We start from the raw sequence: 22592 nt of genomic DNA on the forward strand, positions 1-22592 counted from the left end.
CTTAATCTCACTTCTGCTGTTTCATGTACCCTGTGGAGAATCCAAACCAGCCAGATACAGATTTGCAGCTGGAAACAAGGGCCTGAAAAGCCTCAGAAAACTAGAAGGTCTCTTTAATCCCTGGACTCCACATACAGCTCAGAGGCAACCACCACAAACAGCAACTGTAAAAAACATGAGAATGTCCAGTCAATGGAGTTTGTTCCTCTTTGAAGTGTAACAACCTTTTCCTCCAGGAAGGGGCTGAATCCACAGTTGGGTCTGGGTAGGGCTGGTTGCTCTGCTCTCTCTGTTTAAGAAAGAAAATATTTGTCAGTGACAATAATTACTGCATGCTGGGCTTTTCTCACCACACTGCCATGATGGTCTAGGAGGGATCAGCCAGTGCCAGAGGTGACTGCTGGTCACAGGCACCCTGGAGCAGGTGGCTGTCGTTAGGGCACACATTTTATTACACTGGATCTTGAAAATATGGCAGTGTTGAAAGAATAAAAGGTAACTGTGGTCAAAAAGGAACAGTTTTTAACCCAGCTACCTCGAGCAGAAAGACAACACAAGGCTTTGGACAAAGCTGCTCTTACCCTGTTCTTCAGCCACTGTGATTGTTTCTAAAAGCATAATTTTAAACTTATTAAGCCTGAAAGTCTTGGCCACATCTTGTGTTTGTGTGCACAACTTTCTTAAAATAGCAGTATTAATACTAGAATTATGTCTGCATGAGTTAGAAACGCAGCCATGCTCCTGACAATGATTTCCAGACATTTAAAAAGCCTAAAAGGAAGGTCCTAGAAGCAATCACAGCAGCAAAGGAACACTGTGTTTAAAGAGGCTCAAGACAAAGTAGCAGCAGATTGAGTCTAAACACAGACTCAGCTGCTGCTCCCAGTGTCTGTTACCTGAGGTAGCTGAATTATCATTCCCTGCCCAAGGAGCACAGCACTACCAGGATCTGGAAACGGGCCCCAGCCTTGTGCAGACATTCAGAAATACACTGCCAGCCAGCAGAGAGCAGCAGCAGCTCTGAGCCTCAACACCACGGCCTGGGGAAGATGAGGAACTGACAGCTCTTAAGGGACATCTGGGACTTACCCCACAGGTTACTTGCGAAGCTTCTTTATGAAGCTGACCTCATCCCGGTTCCTGATGCCATACCTGAACAGAGAGTGATGCTGTTACATTCCAGCTTCCCAGGAAAAGGAAAAACAACCCTATAGCTTCATCTTTCCAGGGACAGATGGACTCCTACACTCCCATGCTGTGCTCTACTAGACACATTAAAACTCTCCCTTGTGTATGTGGGACATGCTGCCAGCACTGAAGGATCTGCTCATCTGCCTTCAACTGTCACAACCCCTTAAATGCAACATCTGTTACCAGGGCTCACTCTTCCAAAGACAGCTTTGATTAGGGCTGTCTTGCTGAATTTTTAGTATTTCACATTTAGTATTTTCTCACTAGTCTGCAACAGCCCAGCAGCCTGGACAGGACACCTCTCACTAGACCAGGTTCCTCAAAGCCTAATCTAACCTGGCTTTGACCACTGCCAGGACTGGGGCACCCACAACCTCCCTGGGCAACCTGTTCCAGTTCCTATTCCCTGTTCTTTCCCATCCTGCATCAGTATCTGTGCAGAGCTGAGTAACCGTAAACGTTCTGCAGGAGTTTGGGAGGGATGGCCAAGGGTTCCGAGGGGTGGTCTGAACTGGCTGAACCTAGCACAGCATGGTGGTGGCTGAGGATGAGGAACTCCTGGGGCCATCCTATCCTGCAGAGAGCCTCTCAGTCTGCCTGTCGCACTTGTGTGCTGTCCCACCTCCCAGCCAATTTCCAGCACAGGACCCACCTGTACCAGGGCACGAATTCCCACCTCAGCCCCCCAGCGCTGACTCAGTGACTCACTCTCTCAGCTTCTTCCTGTCATCCGCCAGCTTCTCTCCATTGTAGGTTAGGTGGTACGTCCTCCATATGTACTTCCTGGGGGGAAAACACTCAGGGGAGCCGCGGGAGGGGGACCGGGCTGGGACGCGCTCCCGAGCCGCCCGTCCGGCCCCGCTCACCAGCTGAGGTGCTGGACGCCGCCCTGCCGGGCCTGCCTCAGCTGGATGTGCCGCCGCAGCGCCTTCTTCAGCTCCAGCACCGAGGCGTTCTGCACCACCACCACGGCTGCGGGCCGGGGAGAGCCGGGTCAGACCCGCCCGGCCCCGGCCCCGGCCCCGGCCCCGGCCCCGGCCCCGGCCCCGGCCCCGCACGCACGCACGGTCTCGCCGTCCGCCTTGCACACCCGCACCGTCATGGCCTGCCCGTACTCCAGGGCCACCTGCGAGCCGATCTCCTCCGCCGTCACCTGCGGGCGAGCGACACGGCCGTGAGCCCAGCCCAGCGCAGCCCAGCCCCGGCCCCGGCCCCGTCCCCGGGCCCACCTGCGGGGGGAGGTCGCAGAGCAGCGGGTCCTGCACCAGCCGCGCCAGCGCCGCCTGGAACAGCTCCAGCACCTCGGCGTGCGCCAGCTCCTCGGGCGGCTCCTCCGCCGGCTCCTCGGCCGCCATCGCCGGAAGGGGCGGGCGGCGCGGCGGAACCGGCGATGCTGCTCTTCTGCCCGGCCTGCGGGAACGTGCTGGTGGCCGAGGAGGGGCCGCGCTGCCACCGCTTCGCCTGCACCACCTGTCCCTACGTGCGCAACGTCACGCGGAAGGTACCGGGGCGCGGGGGGCGCGGGGGCGGCCCGGGGCGGGGGCCCCGCCGTGCCCGGGGCCCGGTGACCGCTGCCCCTTGCCCGGTCCCGCAGGTGACGAGCAGGAAGTACCCGCGGCTGAAGGAGGTGGACGATGTGCTGGGCGGCGCCGCGGCCTGGGAGAACGTGGACTCCACGGCAGGTAGGGCCGGGCCGAGGAGCCGCCGGGGCTCGGGCTGCCCTGCCGGCCCCTCACGACGTTTTCCCCGCAGAGCCGTGCCCCAAGTGCGAGCACCCCCGCGCCTACTTCATGCAGATCCAGACGCGCTCGGCCGACGAGCCCATGACCACGTTCTACAAGTGCTGCAACCCGCAGTGCGGGCACCGCTGGCGGGACTGAGGGGCCGCGGGGACGCTGCTGCTGCTCCTGCAATAAACGCGGCACTGCGGGCAAGCGAGCGGCTGCTGCGTGGTTGCTTTGGGGCTGGCAGGGACGGGAAAGCGGCTGGGGCAGGGTGCCCCTGATGCACACAGAGCGGGTGTGTAGTAAAGTCGTTTCCTGCACACCGAGAAAGCCGTGATCAAAACCGAGCTCAGGGACGGTGAGGAATCCCCAGCCCTAAGGCAGCTGCTGTGCCACGGCACAGAAGGCAAAGCAGAGGTGAAGTGTTACCACTGTGGCTTTACAGAGAGCCAGAAATGAGAAAGGGGCCTGTGCTATCACCTGTGAAAACCCTGTCACTTAAAGCAGGAACTACAAACGATACACTGCTACCAATTAGTGATAAAAGGAGAATGTACTTCACGTAGGATCACGCATTACTTGTGTTTTAACATCAAGCTTTATTCTCAGTTTAAATACATTCAGAAGTAAAAAGGATAAATAACTTAATAAAAACATGACAGAACACAAATTGTAACATTTAATCGGCATGAACACGGTCTCCCACAGGCTAAGCCAATTTCACGTGACTCAGCTTTACCCCTTCTATACAGGGATAATCTGCACCCATTTATTCCAATTCATGTCGCAGGGGAACACCCTCCCCAGCCTGAGAGTACAGTCTATGGTGGGCTCGTAGTAGATGGTTGGGCTTTCACTGAGTTTGGGATTCTGTAGCTGTTCTTCCACAGCTGGCTGAGAAAAGAGTGACACTGGGGATGGCTTTTTCATGTAGAATCGTCTGATGCAACCAAGAGTTTCCAGACCCTGCAAAAAAGTTCACATTAAAAAAAAAATAAAACTGCTGTGAATGCTGCTCTAGCTACAGCGTTCTTAGAAATGTTGGTAATTTACACCAAAGGAGCCTACGGTTACAACACAAAGGTGAAAAGGATATACAGCTCAATAAAAACATGCAAGCTCTGGCTATAGCTGCATATATCCAGTTACTTTCAAGCACCAATACATGGTTACTGACACAGAAGGTGCTCAGCAAGAGATGTCAACATTTAGGACCAGTTACAAAATATCTAAGGCTGCTCTAGATGTCAGTCCCAGACTTCTGTGACTGTCCTTGTTAATGGTTAATAGGTATATGACAAGCTCTGTCTGTGGTTTCAAAACCAGTTCTTAGGTGAATTTATTGGTACAGAAGATAGATTGAAGTTCTCCACTCTGTAAAATGTGCAGGCAATTGCTTGATTTTGTGGGTTTGAATTCACATTGCCCAGGAATCCATACTGGAACACCCAGATAGGCATGACTGGCAGCACTCCCAGCTGGCACTGTCACCACAGGGTAACAAGCCCTGGGGAAGAAGTGACACATGAACACTGGAAAATGGATTTCCAATTAGCAGGGAAGTCATGCTTTTGGGAAGGCCTGCAGGATTACTGCTGTGCTTCAGATTCTGAATATTTAGAGAAAAAAAAAAAAAACAAATCAAAGTTCCATTTCTAAAGTGGTGGCAACTGAATGTCAGGATATGGGAACAAAATTATGAGAAACTCGTAATTTTCTTGCCACGTTCTGTTTGCCATTAAGGATCTGCAGGCAGGTGTGTCAGGACAGAAGGTGTGATTTACACAGTGTCTAGCACAGACATATTTCAGTTTGATTCTCATGGCTGATTACCCATTTAGAAGGTATATAAGGAAAAAAGTTAGGAATACTTGGATTACCTGTGGTGACTGGGGGCTGGAACTAGAGGATCTTTAAGGTTCCTTCCAACCCAAACAGTTCCATGATACTGTGATTACTACTGCATTAAACTACTCATTAAACTAGTGGTGACAAGCCCCCACTCTTCAGTAACTGCCTAGACTTTCACCTCCCTGCACATCCATTTCAGAAGCAAGCTCAAGCTGTAAAATCAGTGACAACACGAGTGAATCGGGCTTCCCTCCTCCCTCACTGCTGCAGTGGCTCACTCTGGCTTTGCTTAGTTTACACCAAAGGGAGAAGGTTGTTTTCCCCCATTTCCCTGGGCCTGGCAGTGCAGTCCCTGCTGGCTGGGTGTACCTGCAGGATCTCCAGCACAGCCACGGGCTGCAGGACACCACTGTAGTGCTGCAGCAGCCCTGCCTGTGTCACACCCGGCTTGGTCATCACGTGGTAGAGCACGGCCTCCATCATCCCCTTGCACACTGCCTTGTTCAGCTTCCCATCCACGATCCTCCATGGCCTCCCAACGAAGCAAATGCTCTCACAGGCCCTGCCAAAGACAGTCAAAGCTCAGCTGTCAGGAATTCTTCAGGACAGGTTTCTCATCGTTGCAATTTCTGCTTAACAGAGGTTCTCGCTGCATCTGTTTTAACCCAAGTGTAAATCCTGTGGCTGCCCTGAGCAAGGGCTGGTGCTGCTTTACCAAATCTGCATTTTTCAGCAGGGGTTCACCCCTTTTAGCACTGTTACAAACCCAGCAGCTGCCTTGGGTCCCGAGGAGCAGGGAAGCTTTGTTTGGCATTAGCTCTAATATCCTCCAGAAGTTATCCAAGATCTGCACCACACAGAAACAGTGCTCTGATGGGAAGAAGATCCTCATTTTTAGCATTTTGGTGTCCAAAAGACAGTCCCTGCATGGAAATTCATATTTTTCATACTGAAGTTTCTCCAGGCGTTTCCTGGAAGCTGGCACTAGGCTTATTTGTGCAGGGAAATCAGTTTTGGTCCTCTGGTATTTGGAACTCATTGGGTTTTGGGTAAAAATATCTATCAGAGACATTTTTTCAGCATGCACAGGAGCACAAGAAACAGTATCAAGAACAATGGAGTGGGGTTTCTCCATCATCACTTCTCACTGCTCATCAGAGCATACAACAGGTTTCCAGACCACTGTTCCCAGTATTCTTGGCAGTGCCAAGTGTTTGGGATTCTGCACACATCTCTGTTACTCACCGATGCCTGGCTGCCTGGGAGACATCTGGCATGGAGCTTCCTGGAAAGAAAAGGACACAAATTTTCTAATTAACTCAACCTCCTTATCTAATTAAAGGTGGCCAATCTGTGAAGTGCAAGAGCTTGTCAGGAAACCACAAAAGCAGACTCCACTTGCTGCTCTCAGTTTGGGGAGCTGTGAGCTGCCCCTCTGCCTGCCTGCAGCACACTCATCCCACACCTCCCACAACCACATCTCTTCACTCAACCCCACTTTTTGTGGCTCCTTTCCCCAGTCCCAGCAGGTTTTGTTCCCAGAAATCTGATGCTATGGCTGAACTGTGGTGACTGTATGGGCTCAAAGAACTGAGGTTCACAAAGCTGTGCAAGGTCTCAGGCTGGAGCTGTCCAAGAGGTCTGGGTGTAACCCAAACCTCCTGGAAATCACAGGGAAGTTGGGCAGAACTCGAAGGAGCTGGAGACCTGAATGCAAACTCAGGATTCCAGCAGGGCTCAGTTTCAGAGCAAAGGCTGTCTCTGCAACTCCTGGTACATTATGTCATGGGTTTTAATTAGCCAATTACTTAACAAGGTATTCCTACCACACCCAGAGGGTAACAGATTTGTCTAAACACACAAACATTCACTAGCCAGTGAGAACTCTGTGTTTGATAACAGAACTCCTGTTTCCTCCCTCCCACGTCTACAAACCAGTCAAGGATGTTAAATCCAGGAGAGTACTTCAGAAGTTTAATTTAGGAACTGCTGAGGTCTCTGCTGTTTAGACACTCCTACATCCATTTCCTGCAGGAAGGCTCCAGTTAAACAATCCCAAGCTGTGGGATGTTAGGGATCACTCTCTGGACCTGGGTAGTGGCAGGGCTTGGCAAGGTACCACAGGAGCTGTGAGCTTGTGGTTCAGTCTGAGATTAGAGTTCACAAAAATGAAACCAAAATGAAACCCCCACAAACTACTAAATGTAAAGCTTGGCAAGAACTACTAGCTATTAGAATTCTAACTGGCAGTAAAAAAAGGAAAGGAAAATAAAGTTCAGTTGGGTTACAAATGAGGCTGTTAAATCTCACTGGTATGTGCTGCTTCCTAGTGAATGGTTTAGTGAGTTTAGGACTTTCAGCCATGGACATTCCAGCTAAATGCACACCAGCAGTGCTGTGTTTTCTAGGCTTAGAGATACCTGACCTTTGGACTGAAGCCAGAGATGAGAAACTTTGGATCCAAATTATTCTGGAAAAGTTTAAGACATGGGAACAAGTTTCTAAGGAAAACATAGTTCTGGATTAGTCATTCCAGCAAAAGGCATAGGAAGGATTACATGATGTATTTGAAAACTCTTGAGACCTTCCAGATGAATTAGTGTTATGCCAATTTACCTGTGAGAGAAGACAATCTCTCTAGTACAGCTGCATAGAGAATCTAGGATTTGCTTATAAAGTGGAGCTACTGGTTTGGGATCAGCTGCTGATGAGCTGGTTTGTATTTCAGGGATGCAGAGGGCTCTCCATACCTTTAGAGACTGCTGGGTTCTCCTGGAAGTAGGAAAGGTCATCATCCTGCTCACTGGCTGATTGTTCAGGGATAGGGATCTGCTTGCTGCGCTCATCGTTCGGTACTTTGAGTTCCTTGTCCTCAGAACCAGATTTATCTTGTTCCTTGTAAGTGTCCACATCCACAGCCTCTGGAGCAGGCTCTTGAAGTTCAGCTGGGGGCTCTTCCTGACCTCCCCGGGAGCCTCCTCCTGGAGCTTCTTCACCCCCAGTACCAGCTTCCTTCCTTGGGACAGGCTCAGGAACAGCTGCACCCAAGTTCCTGCCATCTGCACTTGCCAGAGCAGGCTGTGCACCCTGGCAGAGGTGACTGTCACCCTGAGGGACATCAGTCTTACATCTCTTCCTCGGGGGCTCATCATCACTGGCACACTGTGTGTCTTTTCCCAGCTGCTCCTCCTCTCCCAGACATGCCTGTCCCTTCCCTGGCTCCAAGGGCAGGTGCTCCTGGGGCACAACTGGGACAGCAGTGTCTGCCCCTGGCTGCTCAGCATCCTCTGCTTTGTTCTTCAGGCACACTGAGCGTAGCAGCCAGGGCTTGGCAAACACTATGGCCACCAGTCTGACAGTGTGGCCTCCTACTTCTAAAACCTGCTGCATTTCAATGAGGTCCTGTAAAAAACAAAAAAAAACCCCACAACAAATTATCTCAGGAGCTTTCACTGAAAAATGTCATTTAATCCAATGTCATGGAATTATCATGATTTAACTGGCAGCAAGGAAGGAGCAAGAGTTTAGCAGAATATTCAATTTTGCCCCCAGCTGCATTTGTTTTACCACTTAAAGCTCCCTGAAATGACAGCATCTTTTTCTTCAGCTTAAAGTAAGTTAAAAATACAACTGGGAACAAGTACTTTGCTTCTAAAAGTTGATGTTGGCACCTCTAGGTTTCTGAAACAGTTCATTCCTATCTTTGATTAGGTGCTGCTTTAATTTTTGGCCTTCCCAACTTTGAGGCAAGATTGCTGTCAGGTGTGGTATGTGATCTCCTGCCTAACATAAATAACTCTGTTCAATGTAAAGTTGCTTCCAACAGCCTGGAAGCTCATCCTGTTTAAGGGGAATACTAAGAATGCAAACATTAATGTATGGAAAGCAGCTGGTTGTAAACCCACCTGAATGTACTGCTCCAAGATCCTGCTGCGTTCAGCTTCCACCTCTTCATAGCTGCAGAAACGTTTGCTCAGCTCAGCTTTGCAAATCCCAAAGTGGGAAGTGGCCTCTATGGCCTTCCTGATCTCCAGAACAGCTGCCACATCCCTGGGGTTGTACCCATAACGCTCTGTACACTCATGGAGAAACTTATCCACCTCATAGTTTTCTTCCTCGACTTTTATCATCCTGGTGAAAGTTTCAGGGAGGCAGGAGATGCCCACAGCCATGTGATCCAGCAGGGAAGGAACTGCAAAACAAATAAACCATGGGAGTTTAAGCTGTGAAGCAGCAGTTACTGTGGAACACACTGCAGGAAAACAAACACTTTTAGAGGTGTTCTAGACCAATTAAAAACAGAGCTCAGCTTTCCCTCTTCATTGCTGCAGTTCCCTCTTTCTGCCTTGCATATCTGTGTGAAAACACCTGTAAAGAGGAACAAACTGGGCTCACCCTCCCAGCAGGCCAAATTATGGCTGGAAAGCAGTGAGCACCTAGTGGTGTTCTCTCTAACACTGGGTCAGCTCAGCTCTGAGTTAATGAGGGAATGCTCTCCTTTTTTCTTGAAGAAGGTCAAGTGAAAATTCTAGGGCAAGGAAATTCTGTAGAGGACACTTTTAATCAAAAAATCCACAGCAGAAAGCTGTTTGCCAGATACAGTTTGACCTACCACTCGACAAGGCTTTAGACAATTAGCTCAACAAAGCATTTCTGTGTTCAGTGACAGGTCCAGCACTGCCCCAAAGTGACCCCCCTGTACAGAGTATCCACAACTGAAGCCATGGAACCCCTATCCCAGTCCTGGCTGATGAGGGGGCAGCTCTGGCACTGCTCTTCCTGCTCCCTTCCCTTTTACCTGCAGGCTGCTCCATGTTTGCCTCTGGAACTTTCCGGGCAGCTGCCAAGGAAAAATGGGCTCAGCTGCAATGAGCACTCAGCTCAACACAGCTGGAGGGCATGAGAGGCAGCAGAGACAGGAGACAGAAGTTCTGTTTTACCTCTGTCACAACAGCAATGGAAATGGGCATGGGCAGCATTACACTCCTTCTGCTGAACAGCTCAAGGCTCTGCATTCATTTGCATTACAGCTAAAAACAAGATGCTCTTTAAGAAGGGGCAGTGCTGATGAATTGCAGACAGTCAAGGTCTAAATATTATAAAAATGTTTTAAATTACTGAGGTAAGAGGCCAGACACAGGACACCACTATTTCAGACACTTGCATGGGACAAGTTAAATGAGAATTTCCATTCAAGGAGCTCAGAAAGATTTTCTTTTCTCTTTACAGAAGAGAAAGCCTGACTGTGACATCATATGGTATTTTAAGTTGTTGAAGGGACTGAAAAACCTCCTGGAGAGGGGTAACAGAGAGATGGACAGATTGCAGTAATAATTTAACACAACATGCAATAGAGGCAAGGCCTTGTTACCAACATAAGCCTAAGTCAGCCATCTGTTTTAAATCAGGAGAGAAAGCCTTACAAACTTGATGTGTAACCAAAACAGAATGTTCCTGCTAGAGGGCTTGATTTAAATCAATTCCTCAGCAGGTGAGTTCACCATCTCTCGTGCTCCAAGCCACTTCTGTGCACTTGAGGGCAACCAGAACTAACCTGAAGAGCTGAGTCTTCCTGGGATGGGGGTACATCTGAGCCTGACCTTCACCTGGCAGGAGTTGACCACGATGTTGTCACTGGGGCTCAGGTTGCGTGTGCTGACAATGCCAGGGGAGTAGTAGCCTCTCATCAGTAAATAATTGGTGTGAGAAGCTTGACGAGGTTTCACTTCAATTCTGCGTTTGCCTCCAGAGCTCTCGTCCAAGTCATCATCGTCATCATCATCATCCTCCAGTCCTTCTTTTCCCAAGCTACAGCAAACACAGGAGGTTGGATTTGTTCGTTGGGTTTTTTCTCAGAAGAAGAAAGTGATTTGTGACACTGAGCAGAGCAAGGAACAGCACACACCTGTGCTCTGGGCTTCAGTCCTGCTCAGCTGGGGCAGTGTCCACACCAGGCTGATTTAGAGCACTGAGAACAAGAGCTACAGAAAAGGAAATACACTAAAGATCCCTGGGAAAGGAAACTCTCTCTTTTTTTTGCAAATGTGTTGAAGTGAACCCAAAATATCTCAGATTCTATCTCTTTGGTTCAGCAGATGCTTCATCTTGAGGGAACATCTGTCAGACACTGAGAACATGAAGGATGCTGCAGCATAGGGAAGACTATTTATTTTTCAGGGTGAAAAGGAGGAGAGAGAGTTACAGATTTCAGTTACTTTAAAAAATAATTAAAAAACCATCAGAAACCAAACTTCAGGCATCCTCCAAATAAAGAACAGCAGTAGCAGCCAGGACAGATTTCCCAGAAACAAACTTAGTCACACCAACACTATTTATTCCAGGACATGACAAGAGCCACTATGGATAAAGCTGAAGGCTCTGAACAACCTGATCTAACTCTGAAGTTGCCTCTGTTTTAAGCAGATAATGCCAGGGACAATGAAAGGTTCCTTCCAACCTTTTCTAAAATGAATTAGACCTTAAGTACCTTCTTTTAAAACATATTTAAAATCGAAAGGGAGCACATAATTTAAAAAAAATAGTGAGTGCACCACTCAAGATGCCCCCTACTCAGGAATGGGACCAGTCCAGGGCTCAGTGTATTTTTGTTAATCACCTGGCTGATAAAACAGCTCATTCAGCTTGCACAGGATCACCCAACTGAGGACACTGCAAGTGTATGAGAAGCTGGGATTTGCCTTCAGAACATCTCCAGCACACTGGAGATTCAGTCTGGAAAAGAGCAGGGAGCAACTCCCTATGACAAATGCATGTTATTTATATTACAGTACCCTACATCTGTCCCTCCACAATGAGAGGGAACAATTAACCAGATAAAGGAAAAGAAGCTTGTTAGGTGAGTCACAAGAATCATAAGCTGTGCATGGATCACTGCACTGGGCGGGTTTGGCTGGTATTGTTTTGGCAAGGCCATGGCCCTTCAGAATCTTGGGATGCATTAGCAGGTGTTTCACCTATCTAACAGGATGGAATTGGCACAGAGCTGCCAACTAGAGTATGGCATTTGTTTTTTGACATCACAATTCAGTGCAGACAGAAGTAATGAGAAAGACAGAAAACTGGGTAACTAACACGAATAGAGTGAAGGAACTGAAGCTGCTCATTTTAAATAACAGCATGTTATGGGAGAGGGACCACTATAACAATCCTCAAGTAGGTATTAAGCTGCTCTAAAGAGAAAGGGAACAAATTATTTTCCATGTGTATGCACAATAGGAAGCAGCAGGTCAAATTACAAAGAGATTTTAGTTGCACTTTTAAGAAAGCACATAATGACAGTAAGGACAAGGGCTCACAGGCTCCCACTGCCTGTGGACAGTTTCAGTTTATGCCATTACTGCAGGCCTACAGGAAAATGAAATCCAAGAGGAGACAGTGCACAGAAGCACTGCTGTGGTGAGAAGTTCCACTGATAAAGCTGAAACCTTGAACCTAAGTCCTCTCAATCTGTGACACGCCAAGACACAGTGCTGATGAAAATGCTCCTGTAGCACCCAGTGCTCTCCTTTCCATGTCAGCTCTGATGACACTGAAGTGCCAAGCAATTGAAATGTTGCATGTGAAGGCAAATCCAGCCCAGGGCTATAATGACAGGCACTGAATTAAGTGCCATTAAGTCTTCAGAGCACCTCCTCAGAAATAAAAACCTAAACAGCACAGTAAAAATGCCACAGTGTGGTGCTGGAAATGCCAATTCCTGTCTAATTTCATCCAAGTTATCCCCAAACTGTATTCTCTAACAGAAATAACAGCATTTACCTTTTTATCACTTCATTTTCCACCATAGAGCTGTCCACCACGATGATCTGCTCTGGGATGCTCACATTCACAGCCACCAGTCCCAGAGAGAACAGGGAAAGCATGGCCACACACTGGCCACCAGGGCCATCCATGGGAAATGCCACCATGCCTTCTGATGATGCATTTTCTTCATCTTTAAATGAGAAGCTGTGTGGCTGGTCTGATTTTTCAGCATCCTTGAGCTTCTCCAGGAACTGGAAGGACTCTGTACAAATGGTACTGGGGAAGCGCCATGTAAAAACTCTGCACAAAAACACAAAGAACCACAAATCCCTCAAAACCTGCTCTGACTGAGAATGAGTTTTACAATTATGGTAGCACAAAGGAGCCAAACAGTTGATGTTTCATGCTAGAGCTGGTGACCAAGCCATTTCCATACCTGCTTTCTCAGTCCTTTTACTAGTTCCAGAACATTAGGTGTTTATGCACTGTGTAAAGGTCAGGTAGCACACAACAAATAAAAAGCAAAGGTACCATCTTCTGCTTCACAGGAGTGCTAAAGAAATCTTCCTACCACATCTACAGCTCTGGTGCTGCATCTCCTCCTCTCTTCATGTGTCTCTGAAGCCCTGCCCAGTACCCTTGGCTTTATTCCCTCAGTGCCCTGATTGCTCCCCATGTAAGGACTGACTGATGTGGTATCATCTTCCTCTGCATCCTCAGCTGGAGGTTCCCTGTTCTGGACAATTCTTGTGTGTTGTCACCTCCATGCCACACTTGGGTGGAATTTTTCTGTAGTAATTATGTCGAGACAGACTGGACTGACACCATCACAAGTCCTTTATTAAAAACCTTTTGTGCCTTCTTTCAGTGGACTTCTCTCAAGCAACTCTGACTCCTTTCCTCATAGGCAGCTGCACACAGCTCTGACTCCTTCTCTCCTCTCTGCATAGCTGGCTAAACACCAACCTGTCCCTTACCCAGCCACCTAACCCTGTCTGTCCCTCACAAAACATCTTGTCTGTCCCTTGCATGGTCTCCTTACAGCACAGCCAGCAGACTCCATCCCAGACTGCAGCAGACTCTTGGTCTCAAGCTCCAACTCCATCTGTAACTTGTGGCCAGCTAGCCCAGTCCTTTATATCACCCATCCTCGCTGGGCAGGCAAGGCTGTTTCTAGTCCTTGGTAATCAGTACAGCTGTAATTCACTGGGAGAGACTGCCTCCTGCACTCACAACCTATTTACCACATTTTCCCTTTGCTTCAAGCCCAGCAGTGCCCCCTTGGCACCCACCTGTAGTAGCTCTGGGACAGCTGGTAGGACATGGGCACGAAGGGCAGGGCACGGCTCTTCTTGGGCCCCAGTGTGTGGTTCACCCTGCGCCGGTTCACCAGGCTCCTCCTCTGGCACTCCAGGAAAGCCTTCACCAGGATGTCATCCTTGTACTCCTGGTACAGCCTGAATGTCTGCAAGAGACCCTCAGTGACAGCTCTGCATCACCTGCTCTGGGTCACAGGCACTCACACAAGCCAGAATAAAAATTATCCATATAAATTCACTTTGCTCCTCTGTTCCTTTTATGGCCTTCCAGACTTGCCATGATAAATGCCAATTAAATTAACTAAATACCACAGAACGCTTGATATTCAAAATGGGATCAGGCTCCCACTGCAATTAGAGATGTGCAAAATGCTCCTCTGCCACCCATCTTGGTAAATTCTTCCCCTCATTTCAGCAGGAACACTTGATTCTGAGAGTTTGGCTGTCCAAGTTCCACTCTTGCTTATGAGCTGTTGAACTTCCTTAGAACTTTGACCTTCCTTAAGCACTTGACTAGTCGATTGATGATCTTTTTTTGTAGTTCCCAACACTGAAGGAGAGACCCTCAACACCAGTGCCAGCCGGATATTAAGATTTTTTTTGTGAAAACACCTCCAGAACATTCTAGCTGCTCAAGTGGGCACTAAAGCTTGACCCACTGGAAGTGATGTGGAGCTTATTTCATGTAGTTTTAGGGGATTGCTTCAACCTCACATCCTCACATCTTGCAATCTCATCCTCAGAGAGAAAACAACAAACTGAAAATCTTCCTACAATATCTAATTCCCTAAAAGCAGCACACTTCGCACAGAATGGATACAAATCCAAATTTCTGGGTTTCTTTTCGACCATTTGAAAAAGGAATGTGCCAAGGGAGGTAGGAGAAACTTTAGGGTTGTACAACCACATGTGAAAGTGGAACTTGAAGATGGTTTAGTGGTGCCCTTGGCAGTGCTGGGCTGATGGTTGGACTTAATGATCTTAAAGGTCTTTTCCAACCTAAACTATTCCATGATTCTAAGAGCAGTAAAGTTTGGACCAGGAACTGTACCTGAAACGACTGGCAAGATTCCATCTGGTGATCTGAGAGTGCCAGTGTGCTCTGAATCAGATTCTGCAGCACTAGAAAATGAATATCATAAATACTGAAAGAAAAAAGAAAAAAATATTTATTCCTGGCGATTTTTGAACATGAGGTACCTGTTAAACCAGCATAAAAATCTACAAACTCCATGACCCCCTTCTGAAATAGAAGCATAGGGGCATGAGATCCTACAGCTGAGGATCATTCATGTAAAGGAATCTGCTACATTTTCCCTCAGCATCTACCCCAAATTTTTGGATCAGTCCAGGTAATCTGACACAAAGTTCTCCCTGATAACATCTCTTAAGATACAACAACCACATAGAAGATGTACACTGCTGTCCCAGTGATAAAATCATTTTGAGGTCATTGCTGTTATCATTTTATCTACCAAATCTATGTTACAGGTCCCCACAGTCTTGTCAAAGTATTTTTCTGTTAATAAATTTATACACTGCAACAAACAGATGAAAACACTGAATCAGGACATCCTTATAGGACTTCCATGAATGGGAGGGGCTGATGTGGCCTGGTCCTAATGAGGAAAATGCTGCTGCTGCTGCTCACCTGCTCAGATTATCCTCTTTTGTGCCTTGATTTGTGTCTTCTCCAATTGCCAGCACTCGAAACCTAGTTAAGGGAAGAGAAAGGAGAACACTGGAACCAGACTTTCTGTGATTTTGCATCAGCCATGAAACCCAGAGGCTGATGAGCACAACTGATAATGAGGCAAGTGCTGGACCAGTGCAGGGGACTGTCTGCTCCAGCAGCCCTCAGCACGACAGGAAAAGAACTGTCCAGAGCTATCTCACTCTCACTCAAGTATCTGTTGACAAGGAGATAAAACAATGGATAGGAGACAGTTCCAGCACTGAAAGGATTTGTCATTTTATTGAGGATTTGGACTTCCAGTTACTGCCAGCAGCACTTTTGCTGTTATGCACAGCTCTTCCCAAAGTAAGAAAAATTACAAAGGTGCTACATTTATTATCATAAAATGGTCTGAGACAGAATTTTTCCACAGTGCTCTTCAAGTGGTAATAATCATGAAAAAGCTTAACAACCTGGAGCTGGAGAATGCTGTACAAGGCTGAGTGCTCCTCCTTATCAATACTTTTAGCAGCCCTGAGATGATTCAGCTGAGCAACCAGCTACAAATTGTGATAGAAAATGGGGCCACTTCATCTGGAAAATGCTAGATTTCTATTGCAATGAAAAGTTACACCTGAGCAACATCTATAACAACAAGGTTGAGGACTTGACAATTTAGGAAAATCTGCGGTAGTGAATTTTTGGTTTAAAACTCTCATTGAACAATAAAAATGGTTTGAGATCAGCAAAATTGTGCAAATAACTGAAAATCACTTATATGTATTTAGGAAGTGTGGATATGAAAGAAACACTGCTGCTTGTATTTAGTAAAACTTCTTTTCTTACTAAGGGTGCAAGTACAGAGGGTGTAAATCATGCCCAGAGAAGAGACCTGCTCTGAATTGCTGTCACCTCTCACTGCCTCACCCCATGTGCAGAGCCATGATTAGAATACCTGGAAAAGAGTTCCTCCAGAGTGTCAGGAATCTCCAGTTTGGGATTCCCCAGGGCCGAACTGAATTTCTCTTTCAGTCTTTCCACAAACTCTTTAAACTCCTTTGCACAAACCTTCGAAAAGAGGAGACAGAAATGTCATCAACCTCTATTTCTTACAGGGAGAAAAACCCCTCTACTTTTAAAGTGTGCATGAATATTGTTGTAGCAATAACTGAATTCTGAAGTCAGAAGCAGTCCAACAGACAAGGCAAGGCAGGGAAAAGCTCGTGCAGTTTGTGTTTGCTGATTCAGTGAACAGTTGCAGGTTCCATCTGTAATCAGCCTCACAGCTACAAGCCAAGCACCATGAACATATGTTCTAAGACAATTTCCTGAATTAACAGCAAGATCTCTTGCTAGAGCTATGTTTAAGCTTCTGCTTGAGCCCTGCAGGCTTTTCTATGTTCTCCATGAAGACTGTTTGCACAATCATGGCTTGGAGAACACCCATTACATGAGAGGAATGTTCTCTGGAAACAAGTTTCTATTTGCTTCCAAAGACAGACATTGGGCATGGGGACACATATTTATTTTAGTGATGTCTCATCAATGAACAACTGCTCTTCTTTTATGCAACATGAATCTAACAACAGAACTGATGGGCTTTTCTGACAATGGTATTGAATTGTCATTCCTAGATAAAAATGATCTTGCTGTGACACTGTCCCAGTTCTGAGAAAATTCTGAAATTCAAAATGGAATTGTTTGCGCTGAAAGTGTAAACAACTTTTCAATTTGAAACTATGGTTCATTTAAAAGAAAAAAAAAAGAAATGAAATCTTTTGGCTGCTCAAGTCAAGTCTTATAAAATTTGCTTGTGTTCCTGCACTCATCCACAGAAGCTAAGGTGACAGCTCAACACACAACTGGAATAAAAATTAGAAATTACAGAGCAAAAATGTTTTCTTGCTCACACAACGTGACTGAAAGGATAAAAAAAGAATCAGCAGATAGAGATGTTTAGTCATGACTGTTTATAAACAAGCACCTTGAAAACACAATGGTTGTTGCACAGCTGTTTCTGTGCCTTTGGAAAGCTGCCCTGTGTCCACTTTGCTCCCAAACCAGCAATGATGCTGCATTTTTACAATGATGCTATTTTAAAAATAGCTAAAGGTTCAAAGACATGAAATCACAGTGCAAGTACTCAGCAAACCAAACAGCATAAAGTACTCTATGAACTTTTGGAATACTTCCCTCCTACCTGTGGATCTTCATAATTATTTTCTCTATTCATGAAATCGTCAATGAGGGCTTTATCTTGGTAAACCTCAGCAAGGCAAACTCTGCAAGAGATACAATTGAAACTGTTGCTTAGAGCTGAAATTTTCCCAGTTCAAAACAGATCTGAGAGCAGCAGGGTGCTAAGAAGATGAAATTTTTAAGTGACATGAATCAAAAGAAGTAAGTAGGAGGACCATGTCCCTTCAGGAGAATGTAGCCTATCTCTAGAATACAGAAAACTTCTTACTTGTAATTGAGGTAGGTCTGTGGGTTTCTGACGATGTAGCGGGCTCTCCGTCCCACGGAATGGGAGGTTTTATCCAGGGACTCCTCGAAGCTGGAGTGCATGAGGTCCCTCACCACCTGCCAGGGCACAAAGGGGCCTTTCACCTGCAGGAGGAGCAGAAGTGTCTGCAGTTAAACCTCGCAGCGTGAAGTGCTGGCTGCTGAGATGTGTGTGCAGCACCCAGCAGCTCCGTGCCCTGGGTGTGCCCAGCACCTTGGCATTGAGCACGTGGCTGGCAATCCTGCAGAGCATGAGCAGGCTGTCCTCCTGCACCGTCCAGGTCACGCGCAGCCGCGTCATCCTCAGCAGGGCACTCTGGTCAGCCTTGTCGTGGTAGCGCAGCCGTTTGCTTTTGTCTGCAGAATCCTCTTCTGACAAATCCAGGGAAACAAAAAAATGACACTTGTCTCGGCACTTTAACTTCTATCACAGGCTCAGCACCAGTTCAAGTTTGCAAGAATGAGAGATGAGCAGGGAAGGAAGTTGCAGTCTAAAAGTGAAATGCAGCAAGGGCTCTCCCAGGCATGAGAAAACAAAACACTTTAACTGGCAAATTGACAAGCTAGAGCATCATTCCACGAGCAATCTTTAAGCCAGCTACCAAGAGCTGATAATAGATTGCAGGCACAGCAATAGATTGCTCTGGCACAGACTCCATGAGGATTCCTCCAGCCTGTGCAGCCCTGGCTCACACACAGCTCATGGGCACAATGTGCTGCAAGCATTCTCCCTGGGACACCTGAGCCTCCTCACTGACTGAGGCCACCCACAGACACAGCCACAGCCACAGCCACAAACTGCCCTGTCCCACACCCTCTTTTCCAAAGCAGCTTCCTGCAGGCCCAGGCACAGTAAAGAATGCAGCTTTTTCCTGTTTCTTACCTTTCTTTTTCTTTTTTGTCTTCTTTCCAACATCTTTCCTAAGCCTCTTCCTCTTCTGGCTTTTTCCACCTCTCACTCGTTTCGTTCGATCCTGGGTTGGCTCTTTAATTATTTCAATACATTCCTCTTTCTGGATAAGTGACTCTGATCCTACTTTGGCTTCTCCCAAAATATTAATTTTGTTGCCTGAAATGACACATATTTACAGCATTGGAGCTTTATAGCAATGACATTCTACAATGTTAAGGTATAGAGATAAATGACAAATTTCAGTAAATAAAAAGACAGATGCCCTCTCAGAATTGCTCTTTGTTAGTCTTGTCATTTCATGCCCCTTCTCAGCAGCTCACAGAATAAATTCTTACATTAAAGAGGAATAATCCAGTAATTAAATCTAGTTTACAGTGCACAAACACAAGGGAACAGAGCTGAAGTTTTACATTCAACCTGAAGCATTTTCTCTTCCTTAGCTCAAACATTAGGCTGGATAACAGTGCTACAAAACATTGGTCCCTCTGGACTTTCTGCAAACTGTACATCAGAAATTAAAAAGGACAGAAATTATTGTTCTATAAGAAGTTATTTACACATCTATTTTACAGCCCCAGAAGCATCCTAGATCATTGTAAGGAAACAGGACCAACCCATGTCATCAATACTAGATAAAAAATTACTGTTCCATGTAGCCAGTAATAGGGAATGAAATAATTTATCTGTTTTATTGCCCCAGGAGCACCCCAGATGACTGGAAGGAGACAAGAACAACCCACACCCTTCATGCTGGCTTTGACAAAGGCAAGAGGAGCTGTGGCACAGCCTCAGTCCTTACCTCCAGTACTGAGTTGCAGGGGGTGTTTGGCGAGGAAGGTCTGGAGTCTTGCTGTCAGACCATTTTCAGGAAGTGTATTTTCCTAAGACAACACAACTTTAAAAAAGGTGACATACAAAAGGGGTGCACTTGTTTTAACAACAATCTACTTTAATAATCTGAGTAGTGTCAGAAATAAATTTTCAGTTTAAAGGAAAAGATCCCTGGCTATAACCAAGAACTCATTTGTATTATTGCTACCACACATTAGAATGACTCCAGAGCTTTTCTTAAATCCCACTGGAATGACCACTAGACTCGTTAGGCCAGAAATCTCCTCAAGTTTAAAACCAGTAATTAATGGAAAAGAAATGCTCGATTCTTTCACTGCTACAGAGGCTGAGCAGAGTTTGCTGCAAAACAGTGCTTTTCCAAAGCATTTTACATTCCAAAGGAACTTCTGAGAAGCACAAAACCAAAATGCAAACACAAATACTGAGTAAATGTCCCTTCCAGCACATTCTGCCCATCCTAAATCTGAGCCTGAACCAACTGCAATGTACTGGGAGCTTTGCCATTCTCTGCTAAACCCATTTCCATCTTGTGTGGACTTCACTGGGGCAGAAGTTGGTCACAAGATGTGGAGAGGAAAGCAGAGACCAAAGAGCTGCTGGAAGTTGTATTACTGCTCAGCACTGGGGTGACTGAACAGCAGACAGAACTAAAAGTGAAATGATCCTGCCTGACGGAAATAAATTAGCAACTCTAATTTTACATGCACTGATAGGCTCTGATTTGTGCACTGCTTAGGGGAGAGTAATTACAGGCAGTTCTTTGAAAGTCCCAGCTCAATGCATGGTAGCGGTGGTGAAAATACAAAGGAAATGTATGATATTCTTAGGGAAGTAAAGCAACACTAAGCAGCTGTAAAAATCTGTGCTTGGCCACAACCTTAAAGCATCTTAAACTCTCAGATTGTATTTCCATCTTAAAAAGGACAGGTAGAACTATCATGCGTTAAAATACAGGCAACAAGAATGAATAAACACAGGACAGTTCCATGCTGGGAATACTAGATGTCAGTCTTAAAAACAAGGAGATGAACACAGTAGAGATATTTACAAAAATCCACTGAAACAATAAGAATAACAAAGAATGTATTTTTCACAGCTTCCCTTAGTTCTACAATTACTGGGGAGCTTAAGGCATCAAAAGGAAGTGGTGGCACATAGCAGAAATCTGAAACGCTTTGCCACAGGAGGCTGGGGATAGTAAAGACTTCTATATGCTCAAAAACCAGACAAATTAATGCTAAAAGAAAAAAGCTATTACTGCTTTGAAACATCACTCCCGGATTTAGAATGGCCTTAAGCCAAAACTGCAGACAGCTGGGAGAGCATTCTGTGGAAATATCCCTTGCTCTTACAAGCTTCTATCAGAGACAGGACATTAGCCAGAATTCTGATTTGCATGTGTTGGGCTCCCTGTTTTTTTTTTTTTTTCCTTGTGTATTTCCTTGTTTTGGATGTTTTGCTTTCTGTCTGACAACATCTACATTCCAGAAAGGCAAGAGGAACCACTAAGTAATGTGACCCGTTCACTCCTTGAAGAATTTCTCCTTTGGTTGAATGTACTAACAAATTAACTGTCAAATTCAGTTTTCAAATAAAATTTATGTCCAATTCTTTCATTCACTTCAGCACCAAGATTTGTGAACATCTGGCAATCCTTTCGTTCCAGTGCTGCAAACCCTTACTGAGATAATGCAAACACTAAGAATTGGGTGTCACTACCCCAACCTTAAGAACATTAGAATTTGGAGAAGTCACTACAGTGTATGAATTTTAAGATACCCACCTTCCTGGTCTTGTTGATGATATAGCTTGTCCAGATCCAATTGCGTTTCAGATGCCCATAAAAGCTGGAATCCAGACCTGCAGCTCCCAGCCCATCTCCAGGGATGGATCCATCATCAACCACTTCTCTGCTGCCTCTACCAGCAAGAGGAACAAAACCCACAGGAATTATTTTGTACAGATTCCTTCTCAGTGCTCTTAACTGGTGTGTGTGCAATGTGCAGAACTCTCCCCTTGCCCTTCCAGTTTAGGGGGTAATATCACACCAACAATTACATCCCAAAACTGTTTCTTTCTTGAAGATGTCACAGTCATCTCCAGCCTAACTGCAAGCAAAAACCAGATATCCAGTTTAAAATATTTACTGCCACACAAACAGACCATGTGCAGAAGTTCAAACAAGGATCAGTGGAATTGGGTCCCTGAACTCCATTACTTTTTTTTTAACATAACTTGATGTATCTACCTGCAACATGGAACTAACTGAAAATACTTTTAAACAGACTGTCTATTGAAACAGAATAGAATATTGACAGAGCCAAACCACAGCGCACAACACGATATAAAAAATTTAGCTGAGGTTCTGCATGGCTGTGGCAGGTTGTGAGCACGCAACCCTCCCAGGTATTCTGGGTGTGATTAGGCAGAAGATTAAATCCTCCAGAGATCACCTCCAGACCACAGGGCACATAAGAAACTAATCTGCAACCAATTACAGCCAAGTGCAGCACAAAGGGACAGGATTCAGAATGTGACACTGGGGAGCTGCTGAAGCTACTTGAGATACCATGATATAAAGCATAGGAACAGAAAACCTTTAAATTTGTTATTCCTGGCATTCACTGTACTTGAGAAGCATTCCCTCCCAACTCTGCTCTCCTCAGAACTCTTGCAACACACATCTTTACTGCTCTGGAAGGAAATCCTAATCTCTTTATCCCATCCCTCCAGCACAACAACCTGCCTGGCAGCCAAGTTATTGGGAACATGAAACAGAATTACATCTCCTTTGACTC

The 22592-nt window shown here is 46.1% G+C and overlaps 3 protein-coding genes across 3 annotated transcripts in view; 1 reads left to right on the plus strand and 2 right to left on the minus strand.

Annotated features, from left to right (window-relative positions):
- Positions 1-97: 97 nt before the first annotated feature.
- SNRNP25 (small nuclear ribonucleoprotein U11/U12 subunit 25) lies at positions 98-2578 on the minus strand. Its single transcript, XM_062503426.1, has 6 exons — positions 2421-2578; positions 2254-2344; positions 2058-2163; positions 1900-1974; positions 1090-1152; positions 98-289 (listed from the first exon to the last, which is right to left on the minus strand). Exons 1-5 carry the CDS (start codon positions 2544-2546, stop codon positions 1098-1100), a joined length of 453 nt encoding a protein of 150 aa, XP_062359410.1. The 5' UTR covers positions 2547-2578; the 3' UTR covers positions 98-289; positions 1090-1097.
- On the plus strand, positions 2572-3130 carry POLR3K (RNA polymerase III subunit K). The gene is made up of 3 exons (XM_062503427.1): positions 2572-2692; positions 2786-2873; positions 2944-3130. The coding sequence occupies exons 1-3, from the start codon at positions 2582-2584 to the stop codon at positions 3069-3071; spliced, it is 327 nt and encodes a 108-aa protein (XP_062359411.1). The 5' UTR covers positions 2572-2581; the 3' UTR covers positions 3072-3130.
- A 365-nt stretch (positions 3131-3495) lies between these two features.
- Positions 3496-22592, minus strand: part of GTF3C1 (general transcription factor IIIC subunit 1) — a 38088-nt gene continuing 18991 nt past the window's right edge. The window contains exons 21-37 of the mRNA XM_062503796.1: positions 21578-21713; positions 19742-19823; positions 18913-19098; positions 18244-18401; positions 17992-18134; positions 17725-17806; positions 16480-16592; positions 15501-15563; positions 14901-14994; positions 13823-13995; positions 12546-12830; positions 10321-10574; positions 8672-8958; positions 7517-8168; positions 6012-6051; positions 5136-5328; positions 3496-3881 (exon numbers count right to left, since the gene is read on the minus strand). Coding sequence (XP_062359780.1) covers positions 3660-3881; positions 5136-5328; positions 6012-6051; positions 7517-8168; positions 8672-8958; positions 10321-10574; positions 12546-12830; positions 13823-13995; positions 14901-14994; positions 15501-15563; positions 16480-16592; positions 17725-17806; positions 17992-18134; positions 18244-18401; positions 18913-19098; positions 19742-19823; positions 21578-21713 — 3163 coding nt within the window. The 3' untranslated portion in view covers positions 3496-3659. The remainder of the gene's footprint in view (positions 3882-5135; positions 5329-6011; positions 6052-7516; positions 8169-8671; positions 8959-10320; positions 10575-12545; positions 12831-13822; positions 13996-14900; positions 14995-15500; positions 15564-16479; positions 16593-17724; positions 17807-17991; positions 18135-18243; positions 18402-18912; positions 19099-19741; positions 19824-21577; positions 21714-22592) is intronic.

The sequence above is a fragment of the Cinclus cinclus genome, chromosome 16 (assembly GCF_963662255.1).
Source record: "Cinclus cinclus chromosome 16, bCinCin1.1, whole genome shotgun sequence".
NCBI classification, from domain to species: domain Eukaryota; kingdom Metazoa; phylum Chordata; class Aves; order Passeriformes; family Cinclidae; genus Cinclus; species Cinclus cinclus.